The sequence below is a fragment of the Euleptes europaea genome, chromosome 20 (assembly GCF_029931775.1).
Source record: "Euleptes europaea isolate rEulEur1 chromosome 20, rEulEur1.hap1, whole genome shotgun sequence".
Taxonomy (NCBI): Eukaryota; Metazoa; Chordata; class Lepidosauria; order Squamata; family Sphaerodactylidae; genus Euleptes; species Euleptes europaea.
In genome coordinates, this window is record NC_079331.1 from 5,407,167 (window position 1) to 5,428,949 (window position 21,783).

The window sequence follows — 21,783 nt, forward strand, 5'->3', positions numbered from 1 at the left end:
CCCTTTTTTCACTGCCTCGATGACATTGTACTGTAAACGTTTCATCAGCTTCCTGACGGGAGGAAGAGACCTTAGGACAACTTCTCCGCAGTAGCTCCCTGTACCAAAGCTGCGGCAATAATCGATGCATCGATGATGCGCTGATCCCTGGGGGGGCAATGGGGAAAGGGCTACAGGTTGTGTGCGGGGAGGGCCGTTACTCTGGTTACGGGGGTTAATGGCTTTCCCTGGGCGAGCGAACGTGTTGGTTAATCATATTCGATCCTTCTGCCATACCAGCATGCCCTTTCGCCTGTCGCATCCCATTAGCATCTGAAGGCAACCGCTACAGATTCACCTTCATCCGAGCAGCAAGGCCGACCCATGAATGGAGGGGGGGGGGGCGAAAAAGGAACCCGCACCAAGTTTAACCCCTTCTCACATGGTGCTGCCAAGCCCCTCAACCTTAGTGGTGGGGTAGGGTTGCCAACCTCCAGATGGTGGCTGGAGATCTCCGGCTATTACAACTGATCCCCAGCCAATAGAAATCAGTTTCCCTGGAGGAAATGGCCGCTTTGGCAATCGGACTCTATGGCATTGAAGTCCCTCCCCGAACCCCGCCCTCCTCAGGCTCCGCCCCCCAAATCTCCAGGTATTTCCCAACCCAGAGCTGGCAATCCTGTTAAGATTTTCACACCCTCCTTCCTTCCCAGGAAATCAGGATGGGCCTCCGTTTCCGCTATGTTTTTTGTCTCAAGAAACATGTGGGGCAAGTATAGGGTTGCCATCGTCCAGGTATTAGCTGGAGATCTTCTGCTATTACAACTGATCTCCAGCCGATAGAGATCAGTTCCCCTGGAGAAAATGGCCGCTTCGGCAATTGGACTCTATAGCATTGAAGTCCCTCCCCTCCCCAAACCACACCCTCCTCAGGCACCGCCCCAAAAACCTCCTGCTGGTGGCAAAGAGGGACCTGGCAACCCTAGGTAAGTAAGGGTGCCAACTCCAGATCTGGAGGTGGGGCTGTCCCTGGAGATTTGGGGGTGGGGTTTGGGGAGGGGAGGGGCCTCGGTGGGGTCTATCTAGTCTGCGAATCAGTTGGGATTCAGGAGCTCTCCAGGCCCCACCTGGAGGATGGCAACCATAACTGACAGTCGTTTTCCTGCGGCATCCTTGTACCCATGTGCGAACTCCGCCCTGGTGAGATGTGAAGGTCCTGATTTCCTCTTGATGCCCGCCCACACTGACCTTTCGGCAGGGATACTGGCAACGTGGATTTTTTGACCACCATCCTTATCTGGGGCTTGTGTGCTACAAGGAAGCTGCTTGTTTCTTTTTTAAAAATTGGGGAGGGTTTTTTCCCCGTCCCCCTCTTAATGCATGCAAAAAAACAAACAAACTTCGTGGCTAGTGGCAATTCTGGCACAAAGCACCACAGGAGAAGGGGAAAAAAATATGGCTTATCATGTATCTCTAAAATCCTCTATCACTTTCATGCACACCTGATGTAGCAGCGCCTCGCGGTTATTGAAGAGGTGGAGGGAGAGACGTATGGAGTTAACCCTGGAGCTGCAGGCAGAGGCTTTTGAAAGCCCTTCTTGTGAGAAAGGGCTCTGCCGCCGCCTCTCTGCATCTCTCCTCCCTCGAGGCAGAGCCGTGCGGCTCTTTGCCATCTTTTGAAGCGCTCCCCACCCCACTGATGTGGCCCTACATCACAGGTTGGATGGGAAGAGCCGACATCTGTGTCCAACTGTAATGCTGGGAAGACGGATATTTCTCCCCTGGCGTTTGTGAATGCCCAGAGCTTCCTCCAGGAATGCATATTTTATTTATGGTCGGCGCATAATTATCTGTGTGTGTGTCTTTTATAAGATAGATAGATAGATAGATAGATAGATAGATAGATAGATAGATAGATAGATAGATAGATAGATAGATAGATAGATAGATAGATAGATAGATCAGTGGTTCCCATAGTGGGCAGTACCACCACCTGGGGGGTGGGGGTGGGATTACCTGGGGGGCAATAAAAAGCAAGAGGGCAGCAGGGGGGCGCTAGAGGTGGGCCCCTTCAACTGATTTACAATAGATCAAGCTATGGTACCATGCTGGCAAATTTGGTGGAAACTATCAGAATATTTTTTCCAGACTTTGAAGAGCTGGTACCACTGGATCAGGTTCTTCAGTTTTGTTGAACAAATTTCAGCTAAAAAGTTTTAATTTGATTTTGAATAGATGTGCAATTAATTGTTACTCTTTTGAAATTTTACTGTTATTATCTTGCAGACCCCTATTATGAATAATGCTTTTTATAGGGTAAGGGGCGCTTGGGTTGAGTTTGTGGAACCAAGGGGGCGGTGGTAGCCCAAAAAGTTTGGGAACCACTGATATCCATCCATCCATCCATCCATCCATCTATCTATCTATCTATCTATCTATCTATCTATCTATCTATCTATCTATCTATCTATCTATCTATCCATCTATCCATCTATCCATCTATCCATCTATCCATCTATCCATCTATCCATCTATCCATCTATCCATCTATCTATCCATCCATCCATCCATCCATCCATCCATCCATCCATCAATCCATCCATCCATCTATCCATCTATCCATCTATCCATCTATCCATCCATCCATCCAGTTTTGTGTAGTGTTTTCAGACTTTGAAGCACTATTTATTTATTTATTTAATCTCAGAGTTGGAAGGGACCACCAGAGCCAGCGTGGTGTAGTGGTTAAGAGCAGCGGTTTGGAGCGGTGGACCCTGATCTGGAGAACCGGGTTTCCCGCTCCTCCACATGGGTGTTGGAGGCTAATCTGGTGAACTGGATTTGTTTTCCCCATCCCTCCACATGAAGCCAGCTGGGTGACCTTGGGCAAGTCACACTCTCTCAGCCTCAACCTGCCTCACAGGGAGTCTGTTGTGGGGAGGTGAGGTGATGGTAAGCCGGTTTGAGTCTCCCTTATGTGGTAGAGAAAGTCAGCATATAAAAGCCAATTCTTCTTCTTCTTCTTCTTCTCCTCCTCCTCCTCCTCCTCCTCCTTCTCCTCCTTCTTCTCCTCCTCCTCCTCCTCCTCCTCCTCCTCCACCCCCTGCCAAAGCAGGAACTACAGCTATAGTATCCCTGAAAAGTAGGCATCCAGTATGTACTTAAAAACCTCCAGCAATGAAAAATCCACCTTGAAATTCTCGACTGACTGGCCTTCCCTCATCTCTTCCCAGGTTTCTGTGTCTAATGGACTTCCTGAAAGACCAACATGGAATACATCCTACTTGTTCCAAGGCCGGGATGGAGCGACCGCTTTCTCAGAAGACACTGCTCTAGTGATTGAATACTTCAGATCAAGTAAATCCTTCCCCCCACCCACCCACCCTGGCATTTCATGGCGATGCTTCGTGTCTCCCAAGGTTTAGTCACAGGTCTAAACAGGCTTCATGCCCTCCTAAAAACCATAGGTTGCAGAGATTTCCATGCTGCAACTTGAAGGTGGCATCTTACTAGCTGAGAGCCAGCGTGGTGTCGTGGTTAAGAGCGGTGGTTTGGAACGGTGGGTTCTGATCTGGAGAACCGGGTTCGATTCCCCACTCCTCCACGTGAGCGGCGGAGGCTAATCTGGTGAACTGGGTTTGTTTCCCCACCCCTACACATGAAGCCAGCTGGGTGACCTTGGGCTAGTCACACTCTCTCCTCCCTACCTCCCTCACAGGGAGTCTGTTGTGGGGAGGGAAGGTGACTGTAAGCCGGTTTGATTCCCCCTTAAGTGGTAGAAAAAGTCAGCATATAAAAACCAACTCTTCCTCTTCTTGTTGTTCTCCTTAATAGCGCTTTGCTTTGTCACCAGCCTTGGAGAGTTGCTGATAGTGCTGTGCTTTGTGGCTAGCATTGGAGAGATCCTGATGGCGCTGTGATTCCAAGGCAAAGAGCCCTTCAGCAAATGCTCTTCTTCTGTCTTTTAACCTTACTGCGTCTTAAAGAGAGACTCGACAGATGTATTTTTCCCTTCCACAGAGCCAGAAAAGGAAGACAAACCAAAGCCTCTGGGTTTCTCTGTGCTGCCACTCACCAGTCGTGTCTATCGGAGGCTTTTGTCAGAGAGCAGCAAGAACGGGGTGCAAGTCAAAAATCTTCCAGTCCAGGTTTTGATTCATTGCTATCCTTCTTTTTGAAATCAGTACTATGTTCAGAACCAAGTAATTGTGAGATTCTCTGATTCAAATCAGGAGATCGAACAATCCTAGGAATAGGGTCTGGTATTCCTTCTGGGGGTAGACTATGTGTCCCACCAAAACTAATATTAAGTAACAAGGGCAAGTGATCGCTCAGGGTCAAAGTACCTATTTCAAAGTTAATAATATTTGAGCATAAAAGGGGGGAAATTAAAATGTAATCAATTACACTACAACCTATTGGAGAAATAAAGGTGAATTCTCCAGAGTTGGCATATTTCATTAAGCCATTTAACCAACATTTATGAAATTGTAAACAAGTCTGAATCAGTTCCAACCCGGCAAAATTACAAGTCAGAAGATCTTGGGAAGGGGGAAAGTAATGGAAGAAAAGAATCTTGGCACAAGTCAAGGTTATTAAGTAGAGTAAAGCATTGTTATCCTTCCTTCCTTCCTTCCTTCCTTCCTTCCTTGCTTCCTTGCTTCCTTGCTTCCTTGCTTCCTTGCTTCCTTCCTTCCTTCCTTCCTTCCTTCCTTCCTTCCATAAACGGCCAAAGGAAGGAAGATGCACATTTTTTCCCATCTGAATTCTCAAAACTCTGCATGGGGGTTTATTCTTGAGTTTTGAGAGTTCGGATGGGGAAAATGCGCATCTAGAGAGTGGCAAATCCAAGGCAAAACCTCCCATGCATAAATGGCATGGACTATGCTTTATGCACAATCTTGTCATTTTTATGCAACCAAGACTCAGGAAAAACCAGGTGCAAGGCAACGCTGCAAAACGTTCAGCATAGAAGGATAGATGAATTGACCTTGTTCTCCATGTCCTGTTTTCCCCAGAATACAAATCTGAGGACCCCATCCGGAGAAGCCCCGACCGTCCAGCTGGGTCTCCAGCTGTTCAATTCCGAGGTGAGGGGGGAAAAAGAGGAAAAAAAGAATCACCCACAGATAGTGGTCTGACAATGAATTTACTGCTGGAGGGAGGAGGGATAAAGAGAGAAAAATGGAGGAGGGAGAGAGAGGGGTCGAGGAAAGGAGAGAGGTAGGGAGGGAGAGGGGGAGAATGGCAAAGGGGGAGAAGGACTGGTCCAGGATCACCCAGTGAGTTTCAAGGTCCCAGGTTCAATCCCTGGCATCTCTAGTTAAAGGGACTGGGCAAGTAGGTGATGTGAAAGACCCCTGCCTGAGACCCTGGAGAGCCATGGAGAGGGGGCATGGCTCAGTGGCAGAGCATCTGCTTGGCATGCAGAAGGTCCCAGGTTCAATCCCTGGCATCTCCAGTTAAAGGGACCGGGCAAGGAGGTGATGTGAAAGACCCCCTGCCTGAGACCCTGGAGAGCCGCTGCTGGTCTGAGTAGACAATACTGACTTTGATGGACTGAGGGCCTGATTCAATAGAAGGCAGCTTCATGTGTTTACTTCTTCATGCGATCCTTGGTATAAGAATAAGGATTTTGCAAGCACATCCCTGTTTTCATCTGTGAAGGGTCGGAGGGTGTTGAATGTAGCTCCTTTCCACCAGCCCTCATACCATTCTGGCCAACTGGTGTGAAAACCATGCCTACAAACGGCGGGTGGCCGGGCGGCTGACTGCGCTGGAGACGGGCAACTCCTACAGAGGGTTCATGAATATAGATGATGGTTGATATAGCCCATAAAGCACTCTTCTTTCTTTTCTCTCTCTCTCTTCCCTCCGAGCTCTTGTAAAAGAGGCTGTGTTAAAATAACACGGGGGCCGAGAGAGCTTAGACTGGCGGGGAACCGTCTTCAGCTTGTCAGACTAAATTATGTCAACGGGGGTGGAAGGAGCGCTCCAGCCCTTCAAAAATAAAACGAGGTTGTGTGTGAGTGTGTGTGTGTGAGAGAGATCATTAAAATGCCAAAGAGGAACTTGCCACCAGTAACCAATCCAGAAATACAAGAAGTTAGGGCGGATCTTGTGAAAAGGTCCCAGGTTCTTGGCCCTTGCCTTTCTCTAGGGTTGTCAAATCTAGGTTGGGAAATTCTTGGAGGTTTGGGGAAAGGGATGCCAGGCTGAGACTGGCAACCAGAGGGAGAATTGGGGATGGGGACTTTGGGGGGGGGTGATATTGGCTATCTCTACGTCACTTCTAGGAAAAAATCCACAATGCAGCTCTAGGAACTGCTGGGAACTTTATGGTTTTATCACAGAGTTTCTGGCGATTCCTAGAGCTACCTGCTGTCAGTTCTCGTTTCCCCCGCCCCCCAGAAGTGACGTGATGAAGCAGCTGACATCAACGTTTATTTTTAAACCACCCCTCCCCGCGGCGGGGTAATGAAACCTGTGGGTGGGACATTCCCCACCCACCCAGGGACTAGCAAGCTTTCCACCTCTGACCCTAAGGTCCTATTCCGCTACCACAGCTAATAGTCAGCAATAGATTTATACTTAGGGTTGGCAACCTCCAGGTAGTAGCTGGAGATCTCCTGCTATTACAACTGATCTCCAGCAGATAGAGATCAGTTCCCCTGGAGAAAATGGCCGCTTTGGCCATTGGACTCTATGGCATTGCAGTCCCTCCCCTCCCCAAACCCCGCCCTCCCAGGGACCTGGCAACCCTATTGATACTCCATAAATCCTTTTCAGCTAGTGGCCAAACGGGCCTTCCAAGATGCCTCTTCTTTGTCACGGGAAACGGTGGGGGACTGCGGCTTGACGGGGACTCCAGCTGCAAAACCCAGCCCGAGACCCTTTTCTTCCTTCCCTGCCCCTCTGCAAAGTGAATTTGGGATGGAGCTGAAAAGCCGGCGGGTTAATTCCATTGCTCTTTCCCCCTTGAGAGCCCCCCCCCCCGGCTGGGGCAGTGCTGTCTGGTGAGTTACTTTGGAGTAATTGCCCAGGGGGGTCAGCGGAGAAGGGCCCGCGTGTGATGAATTATTCACAGGGGTGTCGGTAAGTGCGGAATTAATCCCCTTCCTTCCAGCTGGCTGCCGCAGTAAATTATCACTCCTAGTCATGCGGGAAAATGCCGTGGAATTCATTTAGCTGATTATTGTTTTGATCTAGGAATGGTTATTTCTCTCTCTCTCCTGCACTTCTTCTCTCCCCTCCTCGGACGCATGTCCAAGTGAGAAAGGGAACAAAAAATACCCAGTGACGGGCTTGGCCTCTTAATTTTACTGCGAACGCTTGTTTCAACAAATTGATCCTGAGCAACAATAAAAAAAGGAACGATTTTGTCACTTAGAGGCGTAAAGGAAAAGGAGGGTTGGGACTGGCGTTACGGGTTCGAGCGATGACAGCTTCGCGATGAGCTGGACCTTTATTTTTCCGTCTCACAAAAACTCAGGCTGGAACCAATGTTGTTCCAGATGCCACTTCGAAATGCCACTGGACTCCTCCTTTGCTGGTAACCTGTCAGGATCTGTGAGCATCTCTTTGAACAAACCAGCAGGCCATGGGTTCCCTCTGCATAAGGGTTTGCAAATAATTTTGGTGGGGAGTGCAGCATGCAGCGGAGGCCAGCCCTTCGTCAGCTTTCTCGCCTTAGGATTTATTGTTTCTGATCCTAGAAGTTTTGCTTGCCTGGAGCTAGAAGGGAAATCCTTTTCCTTCCATCAACGCATACTTCTCATGGCCCTTGCGTCCATTATTCTTTAGCACACTCCTGTGCAAAGATTACTCGGAGGAGGGGGTGAATCTAGGGTTGCCAGGTCCCTCTTCGCCTCCGGCAGCAGGTTTTTGGGGCGGAGCCTGAGGAGGGCGGGGTTTGGGTAGGGGAGGGACTTCAATGCCATAGAGTCCAATTGCCAAAGCGGCCGTTTTTCTCCAGGGGAACTGATCTCTGTCGGCTGGCGATCAGTTGTAATAGCAGGAGATCGCCAGCTAGTACCTGGAGGTTGGCAACCCTAGGTGAATCCCAAGCCCCATCAACTTGACTGAGGTTGCCAGCTTTTCCACCAGCCACTGCTCCTGTGCCTTTAACACTCAACGCTTCCCTGCTGGTTGTCAACCCTATTCTGGGAGATCTTCAGGCCCCACCTAGAGGTTGGCAACTAGGGTTGCCAGGTCCCTCTTCGCCGCTGGCAGGAGGTTTTTGGAGCGGAGCCTGAGGAGGGCGGGGTTGGGGGAGGGACTTCAGTGCCATAGAGTCCAATTGCCAAAGCGGCCATTTTCTCCAGGGGAACTTCTCTCTATCGGCTGGAGATCAGTTGTAATAGCAGGAGATCGCCAGCTAGTACCTGGAGGTTGGCAACCCTAGCTGGCAACCCTAGGAGCAGGTGAGTTGAGGTTGGTTCCTCCCCCCCTTCCAATCCTTTGGCATCTTTTCCAAGCACCAAAATTCTGGCCGCAGGCTTTGGTGCCGCTGGGGGGGCCTCTATTCAGCTTGCCTTGGGCTCTGAAAGCTCGAAGGCCGCTGCCAACGCCAAAAACACACATTTGCATTTGCTTGGCACGTGTGGGAGCGTGCCCAGCCGGGGAGACACCGCTGAGCCCTTCAAAGCCATTCAGGGGGTCTTAATTAATTCTAAGTGAAACAAGAGTCTTGAGCCTACGTTTCTTCCCCCCTCCTTTGCTGGCTGTCATTTTTAAACTGTTTTAACCATGCAACATGATTTCCCCCCACCCAGCCACCCTTTTTACGAAAAGCATACAAAAGGAGCTCTTGGCAGATAACAGTGGAATTAAACACGTGGGGGGGGGGGGGCACGTGACAGGGCTGCTTGAAAGTGACAGGTGCTGACAGATTGCTAAGTGCACAGTGGGCCGGGAAGAGCGGGAGCGCATAAATTAAATCGATCACGTACGCCGGCGTGTGCGGAAAGGCGCTTTCTCTGTGATGCGGGATGGGCGGAATCTGTGGCAGGGCATCCCTGCAGTTTGCATGCCATGCATCCTCCTCCTTCTGTACCTATTGACGGGGACGGTTCACTAGTGCCTGCTTTTACCGAATTCACACATCTAATGCAAGTGTCTTATCTACAGTCTGGGGACATCTTTGTTAACACACTGGCCATTTTTGCACGGTCGGATTTTGATGCTCGCTCAAAGCTCTTTTTAAAAATATGACTTTAAAAAGGCCTGTTCACGGTCCCGACGCAAAAGGATAAATTCCACACGCACCCCCCCACTCACCTGCTCCTTTGTTCCTGTTTGCATAGCCATTAGCATGTGCATAGCTAACACGCCTCTGTTGTTTTGCATTGTTCCTTGAGGGGGATTCTTCGGGGCAAACGCCAAAGACCGTGTTAAATGGGCTCTTTAGTAATGCAAAGCAGGTATGCGCTGGCTTCACAGTCACTTCCGGAATGACGGTTCAGCGTGCAAAATAAAAAAAAAATGCGGGGCAATTCGGCCTGGAATGTGCTGCTAATTACCATGCAAAAATGACCACTGCTATGGTTGGAAAACTCCAGGTGGAGTCTGGAGGCCTCTCTAGACGATCCCTCTTTGCAACTGATGGGAGTTTTTTGGGGCGAGGAGGGCAGGGTTTGGGGAAGGACTTCAATGCCATAGAGTCCAATTGCCCAAGTGGCCATTTTCTCCAGGTGAACCGATCTCTATCGGCTGGAGATCAGTTGTAATAGCAGGAGCAACCCTATTCCCCACTCCTCCACATGAGCGGCAGACTCTAATCTGGGGAACCGGGTTGGTTTCCCCACTCTCCCACAGGAAGCCTTGGGCTAGTCACAGTTCTCTTAGAGCTCTCTCAGCCCCACCTACCTCACAAGGTGTGGGGAGAGGAAAGGAAGTCGATTGTAAGCGGGTTTGATTCTTCTTTAAGTGGTAGAGAAAGTCGGCATATAAAAACCAACTCTTCTTCTTCTTCTTCTTCTTCTTCTTCTTCTTCTTCTTCTTCTTCTATTACAACTAATCTCCAAGCGACAGAGATCAGTTCACCTTGTGCCTGAATGAAGCACGAGTCTCCCTTATTCTCCAGCAAGGTTCTTCCTGCCTTTAACTCCCCGCTCGGTGTCCTTAGAAACCTTGATGGCTGCGGAAATTACACAGGAGTGATAGAATTACTAGTGAATGAGAACGGATTGAGCTGGACTCGCTTTGTTAGACAGCTAATGAGTGGGATACAGGAGAGCCCTGGCAAAGTGGAAGAGAGAGAAATTAATGTCTTTGTGGAAGAAAATTTGTCAGTTTCCGCTTTGCTTCTCCCAGAGCAGAGTTTGGGGGGGAATCGCTAATTGATTTAGGGGCACGCGTAGCTCTGGTAGCCAACCTGCTGTGTCAGGCAAGGAAATGACTATTCTCCTTTCAATTCACCCCAGTACACCAGCTGTGTGCTGGCCTGCTGGAATTACAAGGAACACAATAAACCCTTGCATAAGAGCTAGTGCGGTGTAGTGGTTAAGAGCGGTGGGCTCTAATCTGGAGATCCGACCTCGAACCGGAGCCAATTTCTGTTCTCTGCAACAATTGGAATGATTGGAGCTCGAAGGTGGTAAAAAAAAAAATCTCTTTAATGAGCCCCTCTGATCGCACATAGACGCATGTGACAGAGCCACAGAAAATGCATTTTGTCAGAAAAAATATATACATGGTAGGTTTCACCTGTCATGCCTTCCTTCTCTCTCTCTCTCTCTTTCACGCCCACACCCACACACCCACCCACACACACATGCATGCATGCAACAGAAGAATACAAAAAAAGGCCAAATCATACAGGAGAAGAAGAAGAGTTGATTTTTGTATGTCGACTTTCTCTACTACTTAAGGCAGAATCAAACCGGCTTACAATCCCCTTCCCTCCCCCTCCCCACAACAGACACCCTGTGAGGTAGGTGAGGCTGAGAGAGCTGTGACTTGCCCCAGGTCATCCAGCTGGCTCCGCCGCTCATGTGGAGGAGCGGGGAGTCGAACCCCGTTCTCCAGATCAGACCCCGCCGCTTCAAACCACCGCTCTTAACCACGACACCCCGCTGGCTCCCAAGAGAAGGCCCTTGGGCAGAAAGGTTCCAGGCGTGCTCGCCTTCTCATTACCTCCCTAACAAGGCGTCGGCGCCTACAGTCATGGAGCAGAAGATGGCGATGGCCACTTTGCCGCCGTCCATCCGCAGCGACCAATTTAGCCGGTTAGGAACATATTAGTGGCAAATGAACAGGCCGCCGCGCGGGGCACACCGATGAATGCCAAGGGGGAGCAAGGCGAGGTTGTCTTCCCGGGAACATGACTGAAGATTGAGCTAACCGAATCCTTTCCCATTAGCCACCCGCCCCTGTTTGGTTAAGGCCCATCTGCCTGGCGTCCTTTGCTTGCGCGGTTGATGAGGTTTCCTAATAGCGGCGGCTTCGCAGTGGATCAACCACGCCGGGGTGGAGAGGCGTTCGTTCCTGAGCCAACGAGAAGGTGCCTGGGCATTCGGCACCCTTATCAACAATAAGAGCTGTTGGTGGTTGGGGGACACGGTAGTGAATTCTTTTGGGTTTGGAAGGAAGAAGAGAAGAATTAGTTTTTATATGCCGACTTTCTCTGCCACTTAAGGGAGAATCAAAGCAGCTTACAATCTCCTTCCCATCCCGGCGGGAGGTTTTGGGGGCAGAGCTGGAGGAGGGTGGAGTTTGGGGAGGGGAGGGAATTCAAGGCCATAGAGTCCAATTGCCAAAGCGCCCGTTTTTCTCCAGGGGGAGCGATCCCTATCGGCTGGAGATCAGTTGTAATAGCAGGAGATCTCCAGCTAGTACCTGGAGGTTGGCAACCCTATTTTCAAACCAGCCGGTCAAGCGGAAGTGCAATCAAATTAAGATAGATCACGGCAGGTAGTCTGACAACAGCAATTGAAAAGAGCTTGAGTCCAGTAGCACCTTAAAGACTAAGAAAATATCTGGCAGGGTAGGAGCCTTCGTGAGCTACAGCTCACTTCTTCAGATACCTGAAGAAGTGAGCTGTGGCTCACGAAAGCTCCTACCCTGCCTGAAACAAATTAAGCTGCTCCTGGCCTATGAAAGTAACCGCCTCCTCAGAGGCATGCTGACTACTCTGAAGGGAAAGTCCCGTTCTTAAATATTCTAGCTTGGCTACTGAAAAGACGAGTACTCCATGAATATGTCTAATCTCTTTAGAAAGTAGGGTTGCCAACCTCCAGGAAACTAGCTGCTATTACAACTGATCTCCGGCCGATAGAGATCAGTTCACCTGGATAAAATGGCCACTTTGGCTGTAGGACTCTATGGCATTGAAGTCCCTCCCCTCCCCAAATCCTGCCTTCCTCAGGGTCTGCCCCAAAAACCTCCCGCCAGTGGCGAAGAGGGACCTGGCAACCCTACCAGAAAGCTACCTGTGTGTGTTAAGTGCCGTCAAGTCGCTTCCGACTCATGGCGACCCTATGAATGAAAGTCCTCCAAAATGTCCTATCTTTGACAGCCTTGTTCAGATCTTGCAAATTGAGGGCTGTGACTTCCTTTATTGAGTCCGTTCATCTCTTGTTGGGTCTTCCTCTTCTCCTGCTGCCCTCAACTCTTCCTAGCATGACTGTCTTTTCCAGTGACTCTTGTCGTCTCATGATGTGACCAAAATACGATAGCCTCAGTTTAGTCATTTCAGCTTCTAGGGTCAGTTCGGGCTTGATTTGATCTATAACCCACTGATTTGGGGTTTTTTTGGCAGAAAGCTACCTACCCTAGTAAAAAACTCAAAGTCCTGTTTTGGTTTTCCGTACAGAGGCCGGACAGTTTTCTGAGCCCATCCCTCACAAACGCCCTTCCTCTCTTGGACCCTGAATTGGTGGATAAGCTTGGGAATATCAAAGAGCCCTGGACAAGGCCTCCTGCGCCCAGTGAGGTGAGCACACCCCCTTTTCTTCTTGTATGCTGTCTCTTCTCTGAACAATGAAGATGCGAGGCCACGAAGGAAGTCCGGGGTTTCCTATGCAGAGGCAGGCAACGGCACACCACCTCTGCTCAACTCTTGCCTTGAAAACTTCACGGGGATGCCGTAAGAAGCTAAGCATGGTCAGCCCTGGTTAGTGCCGAGAGCCAGCATAGTGTAGTGGTTAAGAGCGGTGGTTGGGAGCGGTGGACTCTGATCTGGAGAACTGGGCTTGATTCCCCACACCCCCACATGAGCGGTGTACTCCAACTGGGTTGTTTCCACCCACTCCTGCAAATGAAGCCAGCTGGGCAACCTTGGGCTAGTACCTGGAGGTTGGCAACCCTAACCGTGAGGAACGTTGCGTTGCAGAGAATTATAGGAAGCCATAAAAAGTATTATTATGCAGGGGAGGGGAAATTAACCCAGCAGTTTGTCCAAAGAAACCCACGGCTGACTGTGGGAGTTTCAAGGTTTCCAATTTGGTTGGAGTATCCAATTCTGAATCCATTTAGCCAATCCTTTGCTATTACAGCTGCATTAGTCTCCCGACCTTGGGCCTGCGGCACCCCATACCTTTCAGCTCCTTGGATATACAGCCGACATCAGCAAAACCTTCCGGCATTGATAAAATCTGAGTTACTCGAGTCGCCCTTTTGCTAAGTGAAGGTTTTCCCTCTACTCCATCTGTCTGGATTTTAAAATAAGATGTCTTTAAAGTTCGGCTATTAAACAGGACGGGGTGGAGAGGGACGAGGTGGAGAGGATGATGAATGGAAGGCTGTCGAAAGCACTTTTTTAAAATTCTAGATTTATTCACAGCAGACCTCACCTAGAGTACTGCAAAGTGATGGTATCGCTTTACTCTGCTCTGGTTAGACCTCACCTAGAGCATTGTGTTCGGTTTTGGGCACCACAATTTAAGAAAGATGTAGACAAGCTGGAACGTGTCCAGAGGAGGGCAACAAAGATGGTGAGGGGTCTGGAGACCAAGTCCTGTGAGGAAAGGTTGAAGGAGCTGGGGATGTTTAGCCTGCAGAGGAGAAGGCTGAGGGGATATTATAACCATCTTCAAGGACTTGAAGGGCTGTCCTATAGAGGAGGGTGCCGAGTTGTTTTCTGTTGCCCCAGAAGGTCGGACCAGAACCAACGGGTTGAAATGAAATCAAAAGAGTTTCCATCTAGACATCAGGAAGAACTTTCTTACAGTTGGAGCGGTTCCTCAGTGTTACAGTCTTCCTCGGGAGGTGTTGAGCTCTCCTTCCCTGGAGGTTTTTAAACAGAGGCTACATGGCCATCTGTCAGCAATGTTGATTCTATGAACTTAGGCAGTTCATGAGAGGGAGGGCACCTTGGCCACCTTCTGGGCATGGAGTAGGGGTCACTGGGGATAAGGGGGGGAGGTAGTTGTGAATTTCCTGCATTGTGCAGGGGGTCAGACTAGATGACCCTGGTGGTCCCTTCCAACTCTATGATTCTGTTTTGCAGTATTGGTTCAGGATACATTCAGAAGGATACATAACTTTCAGCACGATAACGGTTGAATGTGTCCTGTTGACACTGATCTTTATTTATTTGGAAATGTATCCGTTGTGTTTCTTGGGTGCATAGCAGTTCCACAATGACATTACTCCAAGGCTTAACGATTGAGATAAAAACAGCCAGTAAATAATCATAAAATAAAATAATCATAGAATAATCCGATTGTTGGCTCCTGAGTCTGGGCAGGAAGGAGAATTACATGGACAGAAGAAAGATTGCTCTAAGCCTGAAAGACCGGTAAATCCAAAGTTGGAAGTCACGGCAAGAAAATAAAACACAAAAAAATCTCCATAGGCAACATGAATGAATGCCCTATCTCGTGGGAGATCCCAGGACCACAAAGGAATTGTCTTTCTTCAACCCTTTCTCTGCAACCCCTGAAAAAAGGCTGAGGCTGTGGGATTTCCATAACTGCTGTTTGTGAAATACCTCCTCCTGTTAATTCAGCCAGAATTTAAAAAACAGCAACCCCCCTTATTACTGATCTCTGCTTTGAACAGCAGAATCCTATCTTAGCTTCTAGTCAAATTTACAGAACTGAGATAGGGTTGCCAGGTCCCTCTTTGCATAGAGTCCAATGGCCATAGAGTCCAATGGCCAAAGCGGCCATTTTCTCCAGGGGAACTGATCTCTATCAGCTGGACATCAGTTGAAATAGCAGATCTCCTGCTACTACCTGGAGGTTAGTCGTGCCCAGGGCGCCGGTCTATGCCTGAGATGGAGAGGGTGCCCCGAGCTCTGATACACCTGGGCAGCGGGCAGCTGGAAGCAATCTTGTATATTTTTTTTAAAGTGGGAACATGGGGCAGGGGCAATTCTGATTGGGACAACAGGGTGAATAGGTGGGGGTCCCCTCTCGTGCCGTCTAACCAGTCTGAAACGGCCCCAACAGAGATGCTACATGCCCTGTTGGAATCAACATATAGGTCCTTATATTGAACCCATGGGGAAGGTTTCCCTTCTTGCCCTGTGCTACTGTCGCAGTCTGAATCGAGGGCCCTATGTGTCTGGCGAAAACACACGGGAAGCTATGTCTTGGATTTGCCGCTCTCTTAGATGCGCATCTTCCCCATCTGAATTCTCAAAACTCTGCATGGGGGCTTATTTTTGAGTTTTGGGAATTTGGCTGAGGAAAATGTGCATTTAGAGCAGCAAATCCGAGGCAAAACCTCTCATGTGTTTTCATACATGATTATATGTTTAAAAGTCATACTTCCAGCATCATGCATTGTTTGGCCCTGAGCCAAAGTAATCAGAAAAGCGACTTAGGGTTGTTCTTACCGTTGCCATCTTTTTGAACATAACGACTTTGGGCCGGTTCATTTTCTCAAGTGGACGAAGCGGAATATAGACAGTTTCATTACTCTGCCTTGCATCGCACCTGACGCCCTGCGTGTGTAACTCACTGCAGAGAACACCCTCCTAACCCACTTCCAGCCTAGACAATTCGTTGAGCGTCTGACGTAACCGTTCCAAGGACCACGGCATCTGCGTCTACATCTCTCCTCCACACCAGTCCTTCTGTTTATATGTTTAAAAGTTTTTGCACGACCGAAGGCGTCGAAGGGAACACATGCAGAAAAAAACATTTCCTGCGCAGAAACCTAGATTTACAGCTTGGCTCAAGTAAAATATGAAATGCTGGTTAGGATTCACGCCGCTGCTCACTATATAGGCCATTTAGGCACGGGAGGTTTTGCCTTGGATTTGCCGCTCTCTTGATGCACATTTCTCCCCATCTGAATTCTCAAAACTCTGCATGGGGGCTTATTGTTGAGTTTTGAGAATTTGGATGGGGAAAATGTGCATCTAAAGAGTGGCAAATCCAAGGCAAAACCTCCCGTGCATAAATGGCCTATGTATCCGCCCTCCTTATTTTTAAAACTCTCATGTGGGGGTGACGAAAGCGGTTCTTTCAGTTGACCCCCATAACCATCTGTTGCAATCTGATTCTCTTGTGCCACCCTTCCCTAATGCAGACAGGCCAATGAGGATGAGTTGTTCATACCAAGAGGTGAATAATTTGTGTTTAAAGATTGGGAGTGCTTGGGTTTTCATCCTGCAAGCGTGGTTTATTTGTTTTTTTAAAAGATCTCTGTTTCCCACCCAGGATTCCCTTGCTCTGCGCCCTTACCCATCCTTGCTCATAGATAGCCGAATGAAATTTTTTAACCATCTGTTGGTATTTCTTCCTGCTCCCGCTGCTAACTGCCAACGTCCACAACCAGTTAAAAACAAAAATACCACTCACCGATAAATTGCTTCCTGCTTTTGTTTCTGAACCTTTCCCCAACTTGGGAGCGATGCTTAATTTTTAAGAACTATCCGAAGCTCCACGCCGGCTTCTCTGATGGCGGATTCCTCCGTGTGGGTGCGTATGTGTATCTCTTCGGGATGCATACTGACCGTTTTGTTGTATTGGACAGGTGTGCCTAGTTACCTGTTGAGGGTTTTTAAAAATTCTTAAGTCGGTTGCACTTTGGGGGCAGTTCTGCTTTTAGCTGGCCTTTCCGTGCCCCCCACCCTCTCTTTTTCTCTCGATCTGAACACAGTCAAGCTAGGGAGTCATCGTTGGCATGTGGGGCTGAGTTCTGAGCATCCATCTGCAATTGTCGCAGTGCCATCCAGTGGAAGACCGTCTTTTTAGCAAGGGAGACCACAGTCTGGCCTCTGCGTTCATCCTGCAGGCGAGCACCTTTTAGCTGCTCTGCAAGTCTTGCATCTGATGGAATATTATTAATCCGGCAGACATTTATGATAGTTTAAAAATGGTTTCTTAATGGGCAGTAGGAGGACTGGGGAGGGTTACCAACCTCCAGGTGGAGCCTGGAGTTCTCCCAGAATTACAACTGATCTCCAGCCGACAGAGATCAGTTCCCTGGAGAAAATGGCAGCTTTGAGGGGGTGGATTCCATATTATACCAGTGTCTAGGAGAAGCTGAACTCCCTCCCCCAGGGCTAGGGTTACCAACCTCCAGGTACTAGCTGGAGACCTCCTGCTGTTACAACTGATCTCCAGCCGATAGAGATCAGTTCACCTGGAGAAAATGGCCGCTTTGGCAATTGGACTCTATGGCCTTGAAGTCCCTCCCCTCCCCAAACACCGCCCTCCTCAGGCTACACCCCAGAAACCTCCCACCGGTTGTGAAGAGGGACCTGGTGACCCTACCCAGAGCACTGCCGCCAAATCTCCAGGAATTTCCCAAGCCAGAGGAGACAACCTTATGTCTCCTGGAAGTAAATTATATATAATGTAAGAAGAGCTTTGCTGGATCATGGCAGAGTTCATTTTTCCCAGCATCTTGTTTCATACAGAGGTGAAGCAGTTACTTCCGGGAAGCCCAGAAACCCTTGCCCTCCAGAAACCGATACTCACAGGTATACTGCCTCTGAACATGGAGGTTCCATTGAGGTCCATCAGTGGTTATTAATCATGGTATTCTCCACAGATAACGCTATCTCAGCTAGTGGCTGTCACTGTATCTTGTGCTGACAAATCCCGCAAATTAATTACACGTCTGGTAGGGTTGAAACCATGTTTACAGAATTCCTCTACTATTCGCATTGGGAAGGGATCAGATCTGGAGACTAAAGTACAAATCAAGAGATGGAGTTGTGGATCTCCAATGCCAGCGTGGTGTGGTGGTTAAGAGCGGTGGTTTGGAGCGGTGGAGTCCAATGTGGAGGACCGGGTTTGATTCCCCACTCCTCCACATGAGCGGTGGAGGCTAATCTAGGGAACTGGGTTTGATTCCCCACTCCTACACGTGAATCCAGCTGGGTCACCTTGGACTAATCACAGCTCTGTTAGAGCTCTCTCAGCCCCACCTACCTCACAGGGTGTCTGTTGTGGGGAGGGGAAGGGAAGGGGATTGTAAGCCGGTTTGATTCTCCCTTAAGTGGTAGAGAAAGTCAGCATATAAAAACCAACTCTTCTTCTCCTGTATGATATGGCCTTTTTTTGTATTCTTCTGTTGCATGCATGCATGTGTCGGTGTGTGGGTGTGGGTGTGAAAGAGAGAGAGAGGGAGAAGGAAGGCATGACAGGTGAAACCTACCATGTATATATTTTTTCTGACAAAATGCATTTTCTGTGGCTCTGTCACATGCGTCTATGTGCGATCAGAGGGGCTCATTAAAGAGATTTTTTTTTTTTACCACCTTCGAGCTCCAATCATTCCAATTGTTGCAGAGAACAGAAATTGGCTCCGGTTCGAGGTCGGAGCCGCCGAGCAAGGGGGGGCCTTGATGAGCAGGACAATTGAAGCTAATGCGTTTCACGGGGCCGGATTGTGCCATTCTGGGAGAGGGGCTCCTAACCCTCCGCTATTGCAGTTACCTGCTGGAAGACCTGTTATTACTAAGGTGTAATTACTAGGCCTCTTTTCCACTGGCTGTCGGTAAGTGGCAATCTGAGGGAGGAATTCCTGGGTAAGATGATCTGAGAGAAGAATTGGTGGGGGAAAGAAAGAAAGAAAGATGAGGAGGTTTCAGCTAAGAGGGCAATGTTTCCAAAGCTACAGTCATGTATATGTTTTCTTGGGAGCAAGTCCCACTGACCCTAACCTGGGTGAGCCAGGCTAGCCGGATCTTGTTGGATCTTAGATGCTAAGCAGGGTTGGCCTTGGCTAATACTTGAAGGAGAGACCACCACGGAAGTCCCAGGGTTGCTGCTTTACTTACTTATTTGTTTGTTTTTAGATTTATACCTGCCCCTCCCTGGGTCACAGGGCTCGGGGCAGCTCACAACATTCAACAAAGCAATCCATAAATAGAGATAAAACATATTTACAAACCATAAAATCACAATCCCTAAAACCACTGCTTGCCATTAGGCTTGTACCCATTGGATGGTGAATACATGAGCACATGAAGTCCCGTCTTAAACTGAATCAGGTCATTGGTCCATTAAAGTCAGTATTGTCTACTCTGACTGGCAGCAGCTCTCTAGTGTCCTTCACATCACCTTCAGCCTTTTAGCTGGAGATGCCGGGGATTGAACCTGGGACCTTCTGCATGCCAAGCCGATGCTCTACCGCTGAACCGTGGCCGCTTCCCTAATGGTGGGCTTCGCAAGCGCAGCTGCTTTCCTGCTTATGTCCGTCTTTGCAGAGCACCTGCAGAAGATCTGGATCGTAGACGCTACTCAGACGTTGTGCAATAATTGTTTGGAAGCAGCGCCGAGCAGAACAAAACCTCGCCACGTTCGTCATGGAAGGGTTGACTGGTGCTGTGATTTTTGCGGCTAATTCTGTAAGCCAAACAGACCTTTTTGAAGCGCTAATTAACAACCCAGATGAAAAGAAGCTCATTAGTCGTCGTTGTAGCTCGCTCATTAACGAGCCCGAAATTATTTTGAGCTAATTAGAACTGGAAGCCAAGCAGGAAGCGCTGGCCGATCCACAGCAGACCGAGCTGGTGGAATATGGCGTGTGAAGGTGTTATATTCTGGCTCTGCTCAATGGGGCGTGAGAATACGTTGAAGGGCTTGGGGGAGAGTTGACTTACATTTTTTGCTTCATTAACCAGAACGGCCAGTCGATATTATCATCGGCATGCGGGGAAAGTGCCGGAGTTGTATTACGAACTGATCTCTGTGATTTAAATGAACGGACAAGCAATATTATGTCACCAAAGCAAATCCATCAAGATACACGCATTAAAATGTATAGATGCTCCATAAAAGGCTGGTAGGATTGAGCGAGAAAATTGTACCAACACCGGTAATCGGAGACGGGGGAGAATAATAGAATTTCATAGCTCTATGAGCAGGGATTTCTGATAAGCAAGGAGTCTCCGCTGCTTCCCGCTCACCTTGAAAATAAACACGAAAGCCACTGGAACCAAATTATCAGCTTTATAAAACTGAGCCAAAGGGGGCTAAAAGAGCGGGTGTTGAGATTTCAGAACCAAAAAATAACCCCTCTGTTTTTTCTTTTGACCAGTTCTTTGCTTCATAACTCACTTATTTTCTCATTTTTCACTGCCTGAGATTTGTCTAAAGGCTGGGAAAGTTGTTGACAGGGAGAGAAATTTGCAAAGATGCAAAACAACCCTAGACCCCATCTAATTCATTTTGGGCTTGTTCGTAGTTCTTACTTAAATGCTGGATTTGTATTAATGTGCTTATTTCTCTGCCTGTCACATGTGCTTTTGAATTTGCTTGGCCAGAGGCTGTGGGAAGCTTTCGTGCGGCTTTCATGTGGCCCTGTGTTGTCGGCCAGTTGAGAAAAAGGAACAGGAGCGATGTGGAGAGATGCAGCGGCAGGAAAAGCAAGCGCGAGAATTTCTTCTTTGCTGTCTTGGGGACAGTGGCTTCTCTTTGCCCTTATCTTGGCGGCACAGGCTGAGAAAAAAAACCCAGCCGGGGGAAGTTGCTTGTCTGAAGAGAGCGTTTACCAGCATAATCCGGCATCTTTTATTTCCTTCTTCAATAGCCTATCTGCTTTCAGCAGATGGGACCGTGTAGCAGAGCTGCGATGGCCATCTCTGCGCCCCCTTAAAATCACTGCTTTTGAATGGGGAAAGGGAGGGGAGCGCAAGGAGGAGAGAGTGTCTCTATTAGCCGAGATTAAATGCTTTCCGATACAATCCAATTAACTCTCAAATTGAATAGAAATGCGCAGGATAATATACCGCCGTCATCTCTTAGCGAGTATCTCGTCTCTATCCTCCCCACCTTTTTCGGCTTGTGTACGAGACCCATGCCTTTACTGCAAATTAAAGCCAATAGCTGGTGAGGTCACCCCGGTGTGATCAGATAAAGGACAATTAATTGCCATTGACACCGTGTAGGTGCAAGGATGGAGCTAGTATCAGTCATTCAAAAGGACTGTGTGTTCACCAAAAGGAGGAGGCTGAGTTTATATTCCTAACACCTTCCAGAAATCTGTTGGAGCCGCTCGCTCCGGTTGAAATTCTCAAGGTTGCATTTCTCCCGCTGATATTCGGAAGCCATCTTCAAGGTCGGGGGTTTGACCCATGAAATTGGTGTTTGATTAGGCATGATTAGTCTGACTTTGCAAGAACTGCCGCGGAGGTTTCAAGTTAGCTCTTCTGTTCCTTCCCAGCCTACAGACGTTTTAACCTCGTGCTATAGATCAGAGAGTCTACAGTTGTATAATCCAAATGCTCATAGCAAGGGGGTTTGCCAATCTCCATGTAGATCTGCTGGGATTGTGCAATCTCTAGAACTACTGGGATTCAGCAACCTCTGACAAAGAGACTCTCGAAAGCTTATACCGCAAAAATCTTGTTGGCCTATAAAGCGCTACTGGACTTGGGTCTAGTTGTTCTACTCC

At 48.7% G+C, this 21,783-nt stretch overlaps 1 protein-coding gene across 1 annotated transcript in view; it reads left to right on the forward strand.

Moving 5' to 3' along the window:
- CCDC33 (coiled-coil domain containing 33) overlaps window positions 1-21,783 on the forward strand; it is a 116,367-nt gene that overhangs the window by 66,668 nt on the left and 27,916 nt on the right. The window contains 4 exon segments of the mRNA XM_056866046.1: window positions 3,213-3,336; window positions 4,000-4,127; window positions 4,998-5,069; window positions 12,794-12,908. Coding sequence (XP_056722024.1) covers window positions 3,213-3,336; window positions 4,000-4,127; window positions 4,998-5,069; window positions 12,794-12,908 — 439 coding nt within the window.